The sequence below is a fragment of the Oncorhynchus tshawytscha genome, linkage group LG28 (genome assembly GCF_018296145.1).
Source record: "Oncorhynchus tshawytscha isolate Ot180627B linkage group LG28, Otsh_v2.0, whole genome shotgun sequence".
Lineage (NCBI taxonomy): Eukaryota > Metazoa > Chordata > Actinopteri > Salmoniformes > Salmonidae > Oncorhynchus > Oncorhynchus tshawytscha.
Window position 1 is genome coordinate 10,989,841 of NC_056456.1, and position 20,250 is coordinate 11,010,090.

The 20,250-nt window shown below is 45.7% G+C and overlaps 1 protein-coding gene and 1 pseudogene across 6 annotated transcripts in view; both read right to left on the bottom strand.

The window, feature by feature from the left end:
- Positions 1-1,281: 1,281 nt before the first annotated feature.
- LOC112227346 lies at positions 1,282-5,767 on the bottom strand (annotated as a pseudogene).
- Positions 5,768-9,157: 3,390 nt separating this feature from the next.
- Positions 9,158-20,250, bottom strand: part of LOC112226695 (capping protein, Arp2/3 and myosin-I linker protein 3-like) — a 48,018-nt gene continuing 36,925 nt past the window's right edge. For 2 of the 6 annotated variants that reach the window (XM_042307907.1, XM_042307904.1), the window contains 24 exons: positions 19,699-19,768; positions 19,460-19,541; positions 19,241-19,337; positions 19,094-19,148; positions 18,537-18,709; positions 18,004-18,072; positions 17,588-17,681; positions 17,307-17,405; positions 16,766-16,885; positions 16,368-16,481; positions 15,973-16,148; positions 15,708-15,795; positions 14,986-15,108; positions 14,827-14,893; positions 14,556-14,728; positions 13,870-13,949; positions 13,657-13,776; positions 13,305-13,485; positions 11,810-12,245; positions 11,453-11,580; positions 11,112-11,349; positions 10,799-10,882; positions 10,346-10,465; positions 9,158-10,023 (listed from right to left, as the gene is read on the bottom strand). In XM_042307907.1, the coding sequence (XP_042163841.1) occupies positions 9,974-10,023; positions 10,346-10,465; positions 10,799-10,882; positions 11,112-11,349; positions 11,453-11,580; positions 11,810-12,245; positions 13,305-13,485; positions 13,657-13,776; positions 13,870-13,949; positions 14,556-14,728; positions 14,827-14,893; positions 14,986-15,108; positions 15,708-15,795; positions 15,973-16,148; positions 16,368-16,481; positions 16,766-16,885; positions 17,307-17,405; positions 17,588-17,681; positions 18,004-18,072; positions 18,537-18,709; positions 19,094-19,148; positions 19,241-19,337; positions 19,460-19,541; positions 19,699-19,768 (3,037 nt within the window). In that variant the 3' untranslated portion in view covers positions 9,158-9,973. The remainder of the gene's footprint in view (positions 10,024-10,345; positions 10,466-10,798; positions 10,883-11,111; positions 11,350-11,452; positions 11,581-11,809; positions 12,246-13,304; positions 13,486-13,656; positions 13,777-13,869; positions 13,950-14,555; positions 14,729-14,826; positions 14,894-14,985; positions 15,109-15,707; positions 15,796-15,972; positions 16,149-16,367; positions 16,482-16,765; positions 16,886-17,306; positions 17,406-17,587; positions 17,682-18,003; positions 18,073-18,536; positions 18,710-19,093; positions 19,149-19,240; positions 19,338-19,459; positions 19,542-19,698; positions 19,769-20,250) is intronic. The other 4 variants (XM_042307909.1, XM_042307906.1, XM_042307905.1 and 1 more) reach the window with 3 other exon arrangements.

Genomic DNA, 20,250 nt, shown 5'->3' on the forward strand with positions numbered 1-20,250 from the left:
ATGTCACCAACAGCCATTAGATACGGGCACTCACGGAGTCTAGATTGACAGCGTTGATGGGAAAGGGTGCTGCACTGTTGCGATTACATCCTTGACTCAGAATAGGAATCTCATTTCAATGTAAATTGTTGCAGAGCATGTTATGTTCGGTAGGGTAGCCTAGTGGTTAGAGCGTTGGACTAGTAACCGGAAGGTTGCAAGTTTAAATCCCCGAGCTGACAAGGTACAAATCTGTCATTCTGCCCCTGAATAGGCAGTTAACCCACTATTCCTAGGCTGTCATTGAAAATAAGAATTTGTTCTTAACTAACTTGCCTAGTTAAATAAATAAAGGTTAAAAAAATAAAATGTTTGCAGAACGGGTTGTATGGCATTTAATAGTCTAGATTGACATCCCTTACAAGAAGCTGTAACCACCACAAGTATTGCTCGTTCCTTGTGCAACCAAGACAACATTTTAAAGCGGGTCATGTTGGCTATGAGCCATCACAGGTGTTTTGTAGTGAGAGAGTTACTCCTGACTGCAACATGTATGCTTACCTGGATCATGTTCTTCAGGGCACAGTAGTATTAAAATCAATACAGTAAAAAAAATCAAATTAATGCTACTGGTTTTTCAAAAAATGTTCTTTACACAGCATGAATTTTAACACAGGGTAGGGTTACAATCAGTCTTCTGCATAAAGCTCGCCACGATTTCCTTCAGCTTCAGGTGATCCGACTCATCCTCCTGAAAGGCTTCCCTGTATAACTACTGAGTCGGTCATCCATACATTTCTGGGAAAAAAAGGTCAAAAGTAATATTCAGGGGCCTCGAGGGTGGCGCAGTGGTTAAGGTCGCTGTACTGCAGCGCCAGCTGTGCCACCAGTGACTCTGGGTTCACTCCCAGGCTCTGTCGTAACCGGCCACGACTGAGCGTCGTCTGGGTTAGGGAGGGTTTGGTCGGTAGGGATATCCTTGTCTCATCGCGCACCAGCAACTCCTGTGGTGGGCCGGGCGCAGTGCGCGCTAACCAAGGTTGCACGCTGTTTCCTCTGACACATTGGTGCAGCTGGCTTCCGGGTTGGATGCGTGCTGTGTTAAGAAGCAGTGTGGCTTGGTTGGGTTGTGTATCAGAGGATGCATGACTTTCAACCTTCGTCTCTCCCGAGCCCGTACAGGAGTTGTAGCGATGAGACAAGATCGTAGCTACTAACAATTGGATACCATGAAATTGGGGAGAAAAAGGGGTAAAATGAAATTGAAAAAAAACTAATATTCAGGATCAGTAGTGAAACAAGACACTGTATGAAGGAATGAGGCCTTAAATTCATGTCAGGGATGAGGATGTTTGCATTTTGTGGCACAGAATTCATATTTGACGATATAGCATGCTACAGACAGATTCCCATACAGGACTGACTTCTACGGTGGACAGGTGTTCGAAAGCCGTGGTGAACATGCTGGCTAGGTTCAACAGTCCGCTGTGCCTCTGGTTTCTTGCAGCACAGTCTGGTACCTGTTAAGAAAACGTAAAAATGACTGGGAAAACGTGCATTTCCATGTTAGTCTTTCCCTGTAAAATGACTATGCGCAACGGATTACATTTTTTTATTTTTTTTTATTGCCGACTTCATGTGATAGTGGCCAAAAGAGTGCGCACTGTTGCGTGGCATCATCGTATCGTAAGGTCACCTTCTCCAGTAGCGTCCTGTGGTTCTCCACGTTCTCCATCTCAGCAGCCCACTTATGTTCCTCACGGTCCATCTCCTACACACCATGGAGAAGGGAAGGAGAGAAACCTACTCACCTTTCTGCAAACCATTTTGCTACACCATTAAACATGACAGCACGCCGGTTCCCATTATGACACATGGACAGCCCTAGGCCACACGTTTGTTTTCTACATTTGGTGGCAGTGGTGGGATCCAATGGCTGCAGGGCATCAATGTCGTCAGAATAAAGGGCCGGGCACAAGGTCCTTATTCTACACACCCGTGGATGAAGACGATAGCCAAGCGTAGAAGTAAACATTTGTGATGATAGCATGCCTGTTCAATGTTGTGTTCAAGCTGCTTGTCCACCTTATGAATGTGGGATCAGTTGTTTCGAAGTCTGTTGCCTTTTCGGAAATATTTGAATCAACCTGAAAGAGAACGAGACCATATTAGAACCTCGAAGCAAAACATGCATGTTCCATCTTAAACCAAAAGAATGTACAGACTGGTCTCACACCTGTTCCACAGACTGTTCCGGAACAGTGTCTGTGTCAGCCGACTACACTCTTCTTCCAGGTCAGTCATCATTTTCTACAGTGGATTCTGTAAAAGAAATAAAACAGCTTCTGATCCTATGCAGTGCCCAAAAGATATGTAAAAAAGTGAGCAAAAGAATCACACTTGAATCTGTGTTCTGTATTGGACCATAGTCGATGGATTGTATTCTGTCGTGGTCCTGATCTCAAAGTCAGTTATGAGCTTCAGTTTGTAGGCCAGCTTGTTGTACGCGGTTAGCGTCGCTTCAGCCTAAACAAGATGAGAGAATATTAAATACCTATTACGTATTTTGTATAAGCATTGGGCAACACCAGGGTCATTTTCATTAGGCACCAAATGGCAGAAAAACAGACTAAATGGGAAGAGAAAAAAGTTGTTGCAAAACTTTCAGTAGCATGTCCTAATGAATGCACCCAAGTTAAAGTAGCCCCTCTAACATTCTCTTCACTTACCGTCTCTTTGACCTTGGCCAGAGCAATCTCTTTCCACATGTATTGCTGAGCCAGCTCCAGGCTCTTGGTCTGATGCAACTCCCTTTTCTCAGTTAACCCACTCAATGTATGCAGGGGTGAACTTCTGGGTGGAGAGGATGTGCTGGAGCCTCGATTGCTCCTGTTCCAGGGTGTCCTGAAACAGACGGCAACTGTTCAGCATTTAAAGAATAGCAATTGCCAATAGTCTTCCAACACCCAGTGACAGGACCAGGGCTCGTATTTAAAAAATATCTAAGGCAAAACTGATCCTATGTCAGCACTGCTGAGCCAGGATTTAACATGTTACAAGGAACAAGATTTCACCAGGGGATTTCACAGTGGTGTAAAGTACTTAAGTGCAAATACTTTAAAGTAAAACTAAAGTAGTTATTTTTGGGAAACGATTTATATTTGACAACATACTTCACTAAATTCCCCCAAATATTCCATACCCCTCCCGCACCCAAAAGTGTCAAATTCGTACACTCAAGAGAATATCCCTGGTGCAGTCCATGAGGAGGAAATGCACTGCAGTACTTAATGCAGCTGGTGGCCACACCAAATACTGACTGTTACCTTTGATTTTGATCCCCCCTTTGTTCAGGGACACATTATTCAATTTCTGTTAATCACATGTCTGTGGAACTTGTTCAGTTTATGAGTTTAGGACAGGTTAAGCATGAGAGGCTATCTGATCGGAAAAAGTTAAAAGGGCAAGACTGTACAGCTTCCCTGTGAGAAACCAACCGAATCTGTCTAACATGAGCTCAAAGCACTTGGCCCCCAAGGACCATACAATTACAACCGATAAACTGGTTCTACAATGTAAAAAGCAATTCTCACATCCATTGCTCCATGTCTTAAATCAGATGTGATTATTTTTAATGCTATTTCATCACTACGCATACATGACAACAAAGCGTTCTATGCGCACCGAGGCGTGCTCTCCTATCACCCACAAATCAATTAACGTATGTCAGAGTTCCATGTGTCCTAACAGAAAATATGACCAAAGGAAACCATACATTGAATTACATAAACAGAAATTCTACCTCGTGAGTCTTGCAAACATTGATGTGCACTACAAACATTGTGTCCACTCCGAGCAGGGTAAGTAATGGTTAGCTAAATGAAAATGTATCATAAACGTATCACACCTGAAGCAATAAATGTGTGGGATGGAATGATGAAACGCTAGCAATTATTTCAGTATTAAATGTCATATAGATTTAACACATAGGGCCTGTGCATTTGAACATGTGAAAGCAAACATTTCAACAAGAATAAAAAGCCCTCCACTGGCAGGAGTTGAGAGTCTTCCCACAACAGGCTAATAATTCATTTGAACAATACCAAATGTAGCTTCATAGGTAAATCAAACACTTAAAGTAATTGTTACACACCAAAAGACCAGTACTCCTATGCTGGTAATTGTTGCCCCACAGCTAATCTGTTACAACTGTCTCTGGCTGAGTGTAGAGTAATCCACGTGTGGCAAACTACAAAACCTGGCCAGATAATGTCAAGTCAGTCTCAAGTCAAATACGGAAAGTTGTTTAAACTGGCCAGAGAAAATAAAGGGCAGTCGCACGGCATTCAAATGTAAATATATGTTCAACCTCATTGGTTTACTCAGTCATTACTACTGGTAGGGGATTGACATTTGACACTATTTGCAGGTGGAATTGTGACATGTAGTACTTGTAGAAAGAGTCAGTCATCTCCTACTGGGCTGTACTTCACAGTATCAATGAGCCAGGTCAGAGTCCCTAAAACATGTGGCCAGGTATGTGGAGCTCCCACAGCGAACATGGGACTTTTAGAGAGTGCAAATGGATACCTGCCTGCAGAGAGTTAGTTGTCAGTAGACATGAACCTGCTAGCATGCGAACATGTAGAAATTGTCAGTTGATGTTTGAATCACATGATTTGCAAAATGATTGATTTACCCCAAGTCTTTGAGAATCCTGGGAACCTCCTCCACTTCGGAGGTTGGCATCTGGAAGGTGGGCTCAATGAGGCAGTAGAGGAACTCAAAGATCCTCAGCAACGCCTTGCTGGAGGGACGCTTGAGAGACTTTACTGACACCATACCAGGAAACCACTTCTCTATCTTCTCTAACTATAGGAGAACAAGGGGGAAACCACTGTCAGCAAGACAAAGGAGCTGTTCATGGACTATAGGAAATATCGACGGGACTGAGGTGGTGCAGGTCGAGAGTTTCAAGTTCCTTGGTGTCCACATCACTAACAAACTATCATGGTCCAAACGCACACCAAGACAGTTGTGAAGAGGGCACGACAACACCCCCCCTCCCACCCCCACTCCCCCAGGACACTGAAAAGACTTGGCATGGGTCCCCATAAACACTTGTTTATGTTTTGTATTATTTTCCAATTCGGTGTCCTTCTGCTCCCTTTTGCAACGAGGGAGTGTACCTAACCAGATTCGTGCAACCGACACCACGCAGTGGAGAGCTTCTCCGTGCCGAGGTCAACAAGGATCTGGAGGTCAGGGCCAAGGCTCAGGCTACATACTCAACGTGAGGGATAACTTACTGTATAAGGTCCCCAAATGGTCTAAAAACCAAGAGTAAATCATACCTCCTACTGATATCTCCGATTTGATTTGGAGATGTGCGGTTGTCTGTTTTGCCCCCTTGCTAGGATTAATGAGGTCATCATCAGTGAACCTTAGAACATCACCAACCACAGGACCGGACCACCCAATGGGAGTTTGTAATTCAGTGGAATGCCACTCAAGATCTGGAGGAACATTTCCCCATTTGCTTCATTGCTGAGGAGGCGGACAGGTGAGTGTCATGGCATCATGTTTCATGGTCCTGCAGCATCACCAGAACAGCTCTGGTACTTTGATACTTTCTGCTACTTCCTGCTACATTCCTCTGGAGAATCATCTCTGTTATGAAATTGTAATTTCCCAACGCAGCTGGAGAGAAGTTCTTATTTGATGTGGGTGTTTAATAATACAAATATGACATCTGTGTTTTTTTTTTTACCCTGATCCTCTCTGTCATGTCAGGCATTTATCAATCAGAGATGAGCTGGGTCCTGGTGGACGCAGTAATGGGTTGTAGATTATTTTATGATCAAGGATGATCTATGTTGGAGTGTAAATAGGCATCTTAACAGATAAACCTGTGGACATGAGTACATACTAGTACTACTTATTCCAATATTTATCAAAATCATATTCATCATGATACTGATTGACTTTTCAGATTGTGCCCATCATTAAGAAGAAAAGTTCAAATGGCCCAAACCTAAATCATGGTTTTACAATCCCGTTGTTTTGAATAAGACGGATACATTTTACAATAACAAGATACAGTGTCTCCTGTGTCAGTCACAGCCGAAGGTGGTTTGCCACGAGACGAAGATGACAGTGGAAGTGGAGAAGTTCTCTATCACTGGAATTCATGAGGACCATCTCCGCCTCGACAACCCCAGCAACTCTGCCCGCAACCCGGCAACGCATCTCTAACAGCACCCACGTCATCGGAGTCACCCCCCCCCTAAATGCCTGTGGCACTCAGACAGAGGTGAGTTTTAACTGAACTGGAAGTAGCAAATAGCCGATTAGCAGCATGAATGAATTTCTGCTTTGCAGAGAGGGTTATTGAATGAACAATTATCTTATGGCTGCAGTCCACAAGATGAAATTGCATTGAGTCACATTCATTAGATCCTTTGATTTTCCGTCCGTAGGGTGGGCAGCATCTAGTGTAAAATATTATATGGGGATGATGGCTATATGGATATCTCTTTGGGTGAAACTTATTCACTCCTGGGTGTTTGTCTGTGTTATTAATATTGAACCTGGTCGAATGAAATATTCGCCCCCAAAGGACAAAGCCTGACTGATTTTGAATTGGGTTCCCTTAGAGAAAGGGTCAATACGTAGGGTTTTGGTGAGGAGTGGGCCAGTGGTTCCTGCTGTCCTGTGTTACACTGACACACAACCCTCACACATTCACAAACACTACATACGCACACGCATTGAACACACACACGCACACTGACACAACACAAACACACATGCATACGCACACTCTGTTCTTTATTTTACTCTTATTGTAATCTTTCTGAATACCGAGTCACTTTACCCTGCCTTCATGTACATATTTACCTCAAGTACCTCGTACCTCTGCACATTTCTCTTGTACTGTCACTTCCTGTATATAGCTCCATTCTTGTGTCATTTCTTTTATTCATTTTGTGTTCGTTACTATTTTATATGTTATTTTTACTTTTAAACTGCATCGTTGGAAAGGGTTTGTGAGCAAGCACTTCACTGAAAAGTCTACACCAGTTGAACTCGGCATACACGATAAATCCAGTTTGATTTAACTACGAGGACCTAATTTCCAAGAACGAAATCCACACCTTCGACAACCCCAAACGACATCATCACCAGGCGGAGATCCATTTCTACAGCCAGTACGCCGAAACATGGTGATGTGACCCTGGGCTTCAACACACACAGGGATGTTTCTCAGTCATGGAGAAAGGCTTCGGCATGTTCACTCACCAGTTTGAGTTCTACCAAACGAGCCAGTGTGTTTCCCCTGACTACCCGCCAGACTGGGCGGTGAAGTAAATAATCTACAGTGGGGCAAAAAGTATTTAGTCAGCCACCAATTGTGCAAGTTCTCCCACTTAAAAAGATGAGAGAGGCCTGTAATTTTCATCATAGGTAAATGGGGACAGACTGCTGGATGATTCTGGGTGATACCCCCTCAGTTCAGTGACCTTTGAGCTCTCTGGCTGTAGGTGTACATCAGCTGTTCAGTAATCCTGTGTGAGGCTGGGAACCTCAACACCCGGTGTGCCCAGGGCTGCGTCAACTCAACCTCCCCCAGTCTGCTGGTCACCACCACCGCAAGAGAGAAGCCCTTATGCAAACTGCCAGGGTCCCAGGGTCCTTTGTGCCCGAGACTTCCGAAAGCTTAGGTAACTATAGCTGAGGGTAACTATAGCTCAGGACAAGCTAGAAGTCAAATGTTGTACTTTGAATGGTTGAAGTTACAACAGTTCTTATCTGCAAGTCTAGTCCTAACAGGCATTAGCATCTCAGCCTACATCTCAGTCTGGATGGAAAGGTGTTTTTGTGTTTCGCAAAGAGTTTTGGTGAAAAAGGTGTTGACTTGTTTTCTTGTCCATCCAGTGACCAACATGAGCATGGTGTTCATGGCTGGGTGTCTCCTAACAGCCGTTGCCAAAGCAACAGGGGTCAAATACCAGTTAGGTGACAGCCATCCTCTCACATGTAGCCTGCAATATTTAGAGAAGAATGAGGGGAAACATGCTGTCTATCATTTGGCACAGCGGTCTCGAACTTTTACAATGATTATGTCAACCTCTTGGGATCAATGAAGTATTCATCCATGAACATACTTAGTGGACACTCCCAATAACATGTTTTAAGAGTTCAGTGTTCGTTTCTTACCATCATCTACAGCTGCAGGATCTTCATTTGATCACACTGAAATATAAAACGTATATGTGTAGGTTGTAAAAGGCTTCTGAAGTTTGTCATTTCCACTTAGAAATCTCAGACTTGGTTGTCCCTTACAAAAAAAGGTACAGATCTTTGTATATTTAAAGATGGAATCCGCAGTAGGGGGAAACAGCGACACTGTCCACCCCCACGGGCGTGGGTCTGTTTTTTTGTTCTGTAGACAAACTACAGGTGCATCGCGCATCATGGTTTAAAAATAAATAAATGCATTTCATATGCTGATGCTCTATCGCGCTTGCAATGATCACAAACGGACGTGGCAGGTTCACCATTCAGGATTCCAGATTTAAACTAGCTTATCCCCCCATATTGACTAATTAGTGTGATTAGCAAAGCTTCTGAATGTTCACTCTATCAAACTCAGGCGTGAAAGAGGAGCTTTTGGCGGCAGAGGACAAGTGCTTTCTGGTCTTTTAAATCCAAATTGTGTGTGTGTGTGTGTGTGTGTGTGTGTGTGTGTGTGTGTGTGTGTGAATTTTGTGACATTATTCATGACATGATTAATGAATGTGGACATTTAACACAGCCAATTTAATATTTGCCTAATTCATTGATTAATGTATTCTTGGCCCGTCTGTCAGTTGAAATCCCATTTAAGCCTACTTCAAACAAATGGACGCTACCAATTCTATGATATATATTTTTTTTTACAGACATTGCTCAGGCTTAGTCTGTGCCTCTAACTTGTGTTTCATCCAAGTCTGTTTCATCACTCAGCTTTAAGTATTTAGCGCCCTCTGCTGCCCACTTCATAGTACTGCTCCAAAGTCCATCGATGTCATTTTCATAGAGGGTCAAATCCTAATCTTGCACAACAAACATGAGTTCTTGAAGAAGATGTCAGGTTAGGGTTGTTTTCACCTGAGATAGTGCATCATCAGTTTGGTTCCTTTAGTTAAGTCAATTTTATTGATTGATTCATTTATATTAGCATTTTTTAGAAAATATACTAATTTCAGTCCTGTAAAATATGAATAAAACAGACTAAAACTGCCATTGTTCTATTGACCAACTACTAGACTACTGTAATAATGATAAACAATACACGTCATTACCATCTTCTCAATAGGAAAAACATCCTTACAACACACTCACATTCATCTTAACCTTATTGTAAAATAAAAGCATGAATGTTACCCGTTACCATGTAATGACTTGGTAATAACAATGGTTAGTGCAGAGTTTGTTCACTTATGTTCAATAATTACATAATACTAGTTTCGAATACATACCGACTCATTCTTACAGAAACAGGGTCACAGATTGTCAATAAAAGAGAGACGAGGGAGAATCAGAAGTATGATCAAAGATTTTTGTACAACAAGAAGTGCAAGAAATAACAGCGGCATGAGAATACCAGAGGGGCCTCAGAGACCTCTCTGTGTGTGTATGTCTGTGTGGATAAGAGTGTTGGCTAAATGACTCAAATATAAAGGTAAAAATTTGTGTGTGTGTGTGTGTGTGTGTGTGTGTCCCTCTGCAAAGGAATGAAGACGAGTGCAACTAAGTATGAGGGAGGAAAAAAAGCAGAGTGTACATGCATGTTTCGTAAAAATGAAGGAAATGAATGCTGTATACGAGGATAACCACAGTTGGGTCTATGGTGATCAAGTTCATCATTTCCCTTCTCTCTCCATCTCTTCACTCTCCTCTCCCTCCAGTTGTCCAGAATGTTGTCTTCGCCTCCGGTCTGTTGTTGTTGTTATGACGACGTCACACCATTGTCGTTGGCGGGCTCTGGACTCTCAGGACCTAGACAGAGAGAGATCTGAAAGTCAAGAGTCCTTGTTCGGCCTCGTCTTATCTACCACTAAGTATTAGAAAGGTGACTCTCCCTCATCTCCCCAAACAATGCCTAGGCCACAGTCAACAGGATTTTAATGGCCCAGCACTGCCCAGTGTTTTTTTCTGATCATGTGACACATTGGGTAGACAGTCAATACCATGTCAATTCCCTCTTTCACCACTGAGTCATGAAAAGGAGGCTTACAGTATAGTAGCTTATGAACATTCCCATGCTTGCACATACTCATACAGTATGACACAGAGAGGGGTCCAGAGAGCAGATACATACAGACAGTCCTGGGGAAGTCCAGAGATCTGTTTCTGTTCTCTGGGAGTCTGGGTCTTTTCACAGGGGGTTTGCGATCTGAGGACCCCGTCTCCAGATCGTTGGGGCTATTCCGTTCCATGCCTGAAGGGAAATGATATGAGACATACACACAGGGCCACACAGACGGTGACTGGTGACAGGGGGTAGTTGCAGTAATGTAAGAGTCATGATAAGCAGAGATCTAGTCCCTGGCAGAGGGATGGTCAGCGTACCTAACAGCGACACAATGAGTCAGCATTCAATGACTGAAATAGCAAGCAAATAAATGCATCAAATCACAAATTGGAATTCAAACATCGGAATTCAAAATATAGTGTAAAACAAGCGTATGCATGCAGGGATCTGTAGAGACAAACATGTATGTGCAGACGTACAGCACACATTCACACATGCAGTGAACCCACACACGCTCACCCTCACACATACCCATGTCACATGAGTCTGCCTTCCTGTTGCGATGCGGCTTCAGTGGATAACCATTTCTTCCTCCCTCCTCATCTGATTAAATAGTCAAAATGTCAACCTGCCGCCATCATCATCATCATCATCATCAACAACAACAACAATAATACAATATTAATAGCCATTGATCATTTTTGGGACTGCATGCACATTTTTATTTCCATTTTTGTCATTCAGCAGACGTTCTTTTCCAGAGCGTTATCAATTATCACTACAATAATTTCTTAATAAAACCACCTTCAGTGAAATTCAATCATAGTAGTACCTTGACAACCAGCATGATCAGGAGAGTCAAACACAGGCTTGGTAGAAGCAGGAGGCACAGGAGGAAGGCTTTTCTTCTCATTAGTCCCTTCGTCTTGACTGACAGGAGCTTGAGACAAATCAAAAGAGGGCTTGGCAGAGGCAGGTGGAACAGGAGGTGTGGTTTTCTTCTCATTGGTGGTTTCCTCAGGTGGAGTGACAGGAGGCAGTGTCTTTGGAGAGGTCTTATCTCTACCAGGCTGTGGAGATAGATTGTACGCATCGTTAAGTCATTGAGACAGACACAAACAACAAACAGCGACACAAGAAACAAGGAGACACAGACAGACGAAACAGACACACCTTTTCAGGAATGGGGGGCCGCTGCCCCTCTGCCCCTCTTTCTTTCTGCACACCCTCACGTCTCTTTTCATTATTCTCCTCTTCTACCCTGTCTCCCTCTGTCCATCCTATACCATCAGTTGATTTCTCTAAAAAAATTAAAAAGTGTGAAACAAAAGTGATATTGTAATTCTGTAACGACTCTACATCCACGTTCTAACACATGCAGTAGCCGGAGCCAAACGCGGCCGACCGGCTCAAATCGGTCTTATGTAGCAAAATATGAAATTGTGTTTTTTACATTGGATAAAAGTAGAGTCTCAGAGCTATTTAATACACCTCTAGTTAATACACCTCCAGTTATTTATGTTGCAGTACCGGAGCTTCCCTGCAGGTGTCTCTGTTTAATGCTGGCCAGGCTGGGCTTGCTGCTTTGAGAAGGAGGTTCTGGTTTCTGTCCACAGGGGGCACCCTCCTTCCTGTCCTCCATGGACTCCGTCCCCTCTGTCTCCTTTGTCCGTCTCTCCACCTCCGTCTGTGTGTCTGTCTGAGTGCTGGGCATTGGCAGGTCCTGACAGACTGGCTCTGTCTGTCTGTCAGTCTGTCTGTCAGTCTGTATGTCAGCCTGTTTGTCTGTCAGAGAAGCGGAGGACATTGCATGTCCATTGGCACGGGACTCTGTCTGGGTGTCTGATGCAATCGGCGTGTCCTTCTGTCTGTCTGTGTCTCTGCCCACTGGTCTGATCTCAAAGCTACTGTCTGAGTCCTCGTCTTCTGCTCCGATACTGTATACCATCCCGACCAGATCTGAAGGCTGGAAGGTGGGAGAGAGACAGAGTGAAGAGAGTAGATTGTACGGCTTACATTGTGTCATATATGCAATTTTTACTATTTCATTTTAATTTTACATGGTGGGTCACCATTGACACCAGGGTCTCATTTACAAAGGAGCCCTGCGAACATGAACGTACACAATTTGATACAAAGAATGTAAGATGATAATATAAATACAAGATTAATCAAAACAAACACAACTCTCACATATCACCTCGCTTAAACTCAATCTAAACTGTCCAATGGAGACCAGCAAGTCTAATTTCAAGGTTTGAAGGCTATTCCATGAGCTGGGGGTATAAAAACTAAAAGCATCCTCGTGGACATTCTACACGAAGTCAATCTTAAATGAATCACAGTTCATTAACAGTTAACAGGAGAGGTTTCAACAAACTGGATGCCATAGTACACATCTGTCAGGAGCTCTCCCGAGGCAGTCCCATTAGTTCTCTTAAATACTGCTGGCAAGTTATATTTACAAGATTTAGCTTATTCATCATATATAATTAATTCATCATTAACGTTTGCTTCATTCATGTGACCGACCAATACTGCTTCATAACATGTGACAGACCAATACCTCAGGAGGCTTCTCCAAGCCGAGGCCTTAAAACTGAGATATCCTTTTGTTCTCAAAACAAGGTTCTGGGCGTACTGCCAAATTGCAGATACTGATAGTGAGGATTCGTTCAATCAGTCACTTACATGAACACGGCAATGGGTTATTAGAAAAGCACAAACCTAAAATGTTCCATCACAGCATTTTTCCCTAGGTCAGTGGAGACCCGCGGGACCTCCAGAACCAGCCAGTCCAGAGAGTGGGTCTGAAAATGGCTGGATCTCCAATTAATACGTGAGCTGAGGTAGTAGGGGAGTCTCTGAAGAACCGCTATTACATTCTATGTAATAGATTACATAGAGTGTAAAAGCATGCATGCTGTGCTGTGATGCATTTTGTAATGAGTGGGATAGACTAGTCAGGTAAAACTCCTGGCCATATTCATGAACTAGGGACCGACCTACCTAGGTACATTCCTACCTGTCTCTGTGTGAGGCAGTGGGGGCTAGGCCTGCCCCCCCTCATCCCAGGCAGTGGTGTGCCCTGGATGGGCCTAGGGGACGGCATCATCCTCCCATTGGCTCCCACCTCAATGATGGCCTCCCCCTTCCCACGATCCTTAGGGTGCTGAATCATAGAGTACACGTTCTCTGAGCCACTACTGAGAGAGAGAGACCGAGAACGAGACAGAGATGTATTATAAACGGATAAACTGACAATAAACAATTATTTTATAGTTGTTGTTTAACAATTTATAACAAGGACCTGTAATCATATGCTCGCCAATAAATCAACTAAATGTGTGCATGACTTTTCAGGACTCCCTCCGTACTCTGTTTCCTGATTGGAGATGGTGGAGCTGCGGTTCTTGCGGAACCCGGAGAAGATCGACAGCACACTGCGTCTCTTCTTCCTCCTCAGGGACTGAGCTTGATGGAGTAGTGACAGCTGACTGGTGGGGAGAGATAAAGATATGGGTAGCTGGGTCACTGAGAGTGCGTGTGTGTGCGTGTGTGTGTGTGTGAGTGAATTGTGCGTAGCCTACCTGTCAGGCAGGACTCTCTTGGTATAGAAATCCGGCAGTCCATCCTCCAGCACGTTGACTCCTCCGTTCTCTGAACAGTGCTGAGAGGACGGAGATAACAGGTTTACACCACAGCCACCAACACAAATTCTGCTGTCACATTGAAACTACTTCCGTGCTATCCTGTGCAATTATCATGTATCATGTACATACACCCTACTCCCTATATAGTGCACTGCTTTTGAAAAGAAGCGCACCATACAGGGAAAAGTGTGCCATTTGGGACGCAGCTGAGGAATCTGATATGCCGCCAACAGAGAGATGCCTTGGGGCATTGCTGATTGGAGGACGTGATAAACGAGTGAGTCATGAGATAATGCGACAGATTCACAGTCATAAAGAAACCTATTTTTGTGATGCCTCTGGCATGAAAAACCAGGATGATTCAAATTCTAGAATACAAATACATTGCATTAGAACTGAGAGGTGAATAGATTTGTTTGGCTCAGAGGCCTGGTCAACCCCTACCCCCTAGGTACTTAAGTTTAACTAAAATGATTGGGTAAGTATTGTCTGTATCACATTTCACACAGCCTAGTGGGTAAGTTTGAACTTTCAACTTGACCAGCTTTCAGATCTGTATGAAGTGCTTAGGGGGCTATTTAGGATTGGGCCTGGCTCTTCTTTACAGGTCAGAGTTGACTCACTGTTTCCACGGGGACTTGTCCTCGACAGTGCCTTCGTGGGGGCCGTGGCCTGACCTGTGTCACGTGGCGCAGTGGTGCACCCTGGGTAGGCAGGGTGTACAGATCCTCCCATGATGCTGAGCGGGATAGGGGGCCAGAGTGAGTCGGGGAGGAGGTGGGATCATCACCAAGACCTAAAAGGGAGGGGAGAGAAGATTCAAAGTTGGGTCAAATCCATGTTAATCCACATCAAATGGCCTGCAGGAAAACTTTGTTATTAAGGTAAGCTCACTCAATCTGGTTGAGACCGGACGAATCCTTCTGGTTCTGGAGCTACGTTTCTTGATGGCGATGGTGTCCTAGTAAGACACGAGAGAGAGGCAACGTGATAAGAGCAATGGAAAAAATGCACTCGTACAACGCACACATATACACCCGCCCACACACTTACGATGTTCATGCCCAGGCCTTCCTCGTCGGGGAAGTCCAGTGAGTCTGTGATTCTGGATTGTCTGAAGGTGCGCCTGCCTGTCCCTGCGTCATCCAAACGCTTCGCCTGGGACACCTGACACAGCTAAGACAACCCAGAGGCATTTACAATGCTATATACTGGTCCGACACAATGAGAACTGGTCTGGTCTGAGACTATGCTCTCTGGTGTGAGATGGTGGGGAGATTAAACTGAGATTGAACAAGTCACTGTTCTAGAGGTAAACAGAGGTACACAGAGGTCACAGAGTTACACAGAGGTACACAGAGGTCACAGAGGTACACAGAGGTCACAGAGGTACACAGAGGTACACAGAGGTACACAGAGGTCACAGAGGTCACAGAGGTACACAGAGGTACACAGAGGTCACAGAGGTACAGAGGTCACAGAGGTACACAGAGGTACACAGAGGTCACAGAGGTACAGAGGTCACAGAGGTACACAGAGGTACACAGAGGTCACAGAGGTCACAGAGGTACACAGAGGTCACAGAGGTACAGAGGTCACAGAGGTACACAGAGGTACACAGAGGTCACAGAGGTCACAGAGGTACACAGAGGTCACAGAGGTACAGAGGTCACAGAGGTACACAGAGGTCACAGAGGTACACAGAGGTCACAGAGGTACACAGTGCATAGGTAAAGACACATCGAGCACAGAGAGAGTAGTGTGTGTGTTAGTACCAAGGTTTTGTGAGTGGTGTAGAGCTCCTGAAGGATCTGATCCACTATGGAGTTGGTCAGATAGGAGACCACCGACAGCTTTACGTCCCTGAGGGAGAAAGATAAAAACAGAGAACGAGATCAAGGGAGGGAGAGAGAAAGAGATCAGGGAAGGGAGAGAGAGAGAGGGGGGGGGTGAATACTTCCTTCAAGTTCTCTATTCACACCCTACTCTTTAGTCTAGACCCTTCTCATCCCCTCCCTCTTTTTTTCCTCCCCCTCTTACTCCAGGGCTCTGTTGATGTCCTGTGCCGCTCTCTCCATCAGGGCGGTGCGGATGGTGGAGCGAGGGATGGAGACACGTTCTGAGACGGAGGAGAGCGGAGGGTTGAGTCGCTCAGCTGAGGAGGAGGACATGGGACACAGCTCCCGACACAGAGACACCATGGAGTCCACTATCACCTGGGAATGATCAGTCAACAAAGTCATCAATGTGTCACTCCCTCATCCAATAAGTCCTGTCTACGATAAGAATCACAGTACCCATGTTTCCTAATCAGCAACCGTGGCCAGGTCTCCTGCCAAAGAATGTGTATATATATCCATCTATCTATCTTTCAATTCATCCATCATAGTCTAAATCCAACCACGCAGGGGGAGATGGAGTGTTGAGTGGTCTACCTGTAGTTCCTTATCAGCAGCCTTGGCCAGCTCTCCTGCTAGAGAGTCCAGTTTCTGTCTGACAGGCCCGTCCACTGAGAGAACATGGGCCAGCTCACACAGAGATGGATAGAGCTGAGAGGGAGAGAGAGGAGCTTAGAATATATTCAAGCAGACATACATATGCATATTCAACACACACGCACACACACACACACACACACACACACACACACACACACACACACACACACACACACACACACACACACACACACACACACGCACACACACGCACACACACACACACACACACACACACACACACACACACGCACACGCACACAGTATAGCTGAGAGAGACAGAGAGAGTGGTTTAGAATATATAAACACGCATGCATACGCACACGCCAACATACCGCACGGGAGTTTCTGGCCTCCTTCAGGACCTGTCTGGCAGCCTGCAACTCCTCTCCTTCTTCTGAGCCTCGGAGAGCACACACCTGCTGCTGCACACGCACACACAGCCGCTCCATCACCTGACACACGCAGACACACACATGCACGCGCACGCACACACACACACACAAACACAGACACACACGCAGACACACACAGACACAGACTCACTCACACACACACACAGACACACACACACAGACTCACACACACACAGACACACAGACTCACACACACACAGACACACAGACTCACACACACACACAGACACAGACACACACACACACACACACACACACACACACACACACACACACACACACACACACACACACACACACACACACACACACACACACACACACACACACACACACACACACACACACACACACACACACACACACACACACACACACACGTCAGTCCGTGGGGTTTTGACTCAAAGGCGGTCTTTCTCGCCAAAATTACACCGTTTACATAAGCTCACAGTATTTGTACCTGTTCAGCAGTGCTGGTGACCAGGCCTTGGTGCAGACGAAGAGCCTGTTTCTGAGAGAACCTCTGGGTCTGGTTGTTCCTCAACAGAGCACGCTGGATCTGAGAAACAAAGTGAGAGGGATGGGAAAGGAGGGATGTCGGCGGTGAAAGAAGACGAGCAACAGAGAGAAGAGGTGGTTTGACGAAGTGAACAGGGCAGAAATAAGAGAGACGGACACGAGACACGAGCTGCCGACGACGTCGTGATGTCACGGTGTGACGTCACACCCCAGGGGACCCACCTTGGTCAGCGCTTGGTCAATCTTCTCAGGGGCACTCCGGTAAGCCTGTGTGACATCATTGAGGGGGATGGACATGTAATGCAGGGTGAAGTTACTGTCAAGAGAATGAGTCAGCGAAAATGAAGAAGAGGAAAAAACAGAAATCATTACAAATCGATACCTTTTCTATGAATAATGATGAGTCATTGCCTTGGAAATGCTTGAATCCTTGTCACTAGAACTTAAAACAGGCAGCCCCGCCTCACAAACAGGTCAGGGTGCTGATGAAACCCTGTGCAACGACTGCAAGGCAAGCTCAGAGATATGCGCCTCTTGTCTTCTGACTTTCAGTCATGTCCCTCGTGTTCAGGTTTGTTTGAGTGAGTGGGTGAGAGCGCGTGTGTGTGTGTGTGTGTGTTAGGGTGCGTGTGTCTCACTGTTCCAGGGCCCGAGCCACATCTTGGAATCCTGTAGCCGTGGTGTTATTGCGATCCCACGTCACACTCCTTAGAAGGATCAAATGGGAGGAAGAAAGAAGGAGAAAGAGAGGGATAGATAAAAGGAGAGATCATTTGAATAATAATTGACTTGAAAACTGAAGCTCACATACATGGCACCTGACAAATGACAAATTCAGAATTGCACAGCGTGAATAACCAAAGAAGTGCTTGTTCACTACAGAGTGTATTGAGAGCCGTAACACAACCCCTCATCATTACATTATCACTGCATTAACTACGGCATAGCAACTGCACAATGAACTTTCCCACATCTCCCTCCCTCCCTCCCTCCCTCCCTCCCTCCCTCCCTCCCTCCCTCCCTCCCTCCCTCCCCCTCCCTCCCTCCCTCCCTCCCTCCCCCTCCCTCCCTCCCTCCCTCCCTCCTCTCTCTCTCACCTCCCCTTTCTCGCTCTCTACCAGCCCCCTTTCTCCCTCCTCTCTTTCACTTTCCCTCACTCCCTCTCTCTTACCTGAGTGTGGTGTTGATCTGCAGGGCTTTGCTGAGCATCTTAGCCCCCGCATCCTCCAGGCTGTTCCCACTCAGGTCCACCTTGCGCAGGCAGGTGTTGCTGCCCAGAGCGTTCACCAGCACTGTGCCCCGAGAGCGCAGGCGCGAGTCCGCCAGGGAGAGGGACTGCAGGGCCTGAGGACGGAGAGACGGAGAGAGGGGCGAGAGAGAGGATAAGGGCTCTCAAAACTGAAGTGAATTTGCAAAGTGTGTGTATGTGTGTGTCTTTGAGTGCTGTGTGCTTGTGTTATGTTTGTGAGTGATCAGCGTCAACAGCAGTAAATAATTGAGCGAGCTCGCCATGGTGATGCCGTATCTGCGCTGAGAGAGGAGCCCGGAGCCGAGAGAATAAAGCACGTCCCAATGAATCATTCACTAGGGCCGGAGAGAACATACAGTGTGCCTGCGTAGAGTATGGCAGTGAGTGCGAGTACATAAACATACCCGGGTGGTACGTGTATGAGTTTGTGTGCGCGCGAGCGTGTCTCAGTGTGTGTTCAGGTGCATGATGAAACTCACACACTCTTCCTCCTGCACTAACTGCACTAGTTTCTGCAGAATTTCATCCAGCACCCTGCAGACACATAATTACCACTGTTAGACAAAATACACATCTTCCCAGTGCGTGTTTCTACGTGCCTACGGAGGACGGGTTACTGTCCCTACCTGCCCTTGATGTTGAAGTTCTTGCCCAGCAGCAAGTGTTTGAGGGAAGGGTGTCTGGAGAAGGCCGGGATGACCCCTAGCAGATCAGCATCCAACCCTGAGAGACACATATGCACAGTATATCAGCTAATACATATAAACTGGCATCTATGTTGGCACTCAAAATACTCAGAAGACTGTGGCATGCGTAGGGAAGAGAAAGGCACAAGGGTCACTCACCGTTGTCTGAGATGTCCAGACTACCAATACAGGCCACTCTGGGAAACAGCTCCTGGAGCACCCCAGCACCAGCAGACCTCAACTGAGAGAGAGAGAGAGAGAGAGAGAGAGAGAGAGAGAGAGAGAGAGAGAGAGAGGGAGAGAGGGAGAGAGGGAGAGAGAGAGAGAGAGGGAGAAGACTAACTCAGTCAAATGGAGAGACAGGAAGGCAAGACAATTCGGACAGACAGGCGCCGTACCTCACAGCAGCTGAGGTCCAGGTGTAGGTCACTGATGTGAGGGTTGGAAGACAGGCCAAGGAAGAGAGCTCTGAGAGAGGCAGAGATGGAGAGATGGAGAGATGGAGCGAGAGAGAGAGAGAGCGAGAGAGAGAGAGAGAGAGAGAGAGATAGAGAGAGAGAGATAGAGGAGGTCAAGAAAGGTCAATGCATAGCAAACTCATTTCAAATAGTTTTCTTAATTACCGTGACGGATTTTTCCATCAACCTCCCTAAGAGGAAACCATGTGGATTTCTATTCACACACACTGAGGGGTGTTACAGCAGTCTTAAAGGATGTGGGAGAAAAGGAGTTTAGAGATTCCTAGAACTACTTGGCCAAGGACCAGTAAGTGCTTCAACTGAAACGCGGGAAGCGTGGTAAAGTGGTACACAACAAAAAGACAAAAGGAGATTGGATTTACCAACAAAACACCTTTCACAATACACATATGTTAAAGAATTCATTAGGTGTCGGTAAATAAATGATGGACTGAGTCAGAGCGTGAGTCAGACATTTTGGGACGTGGCCAG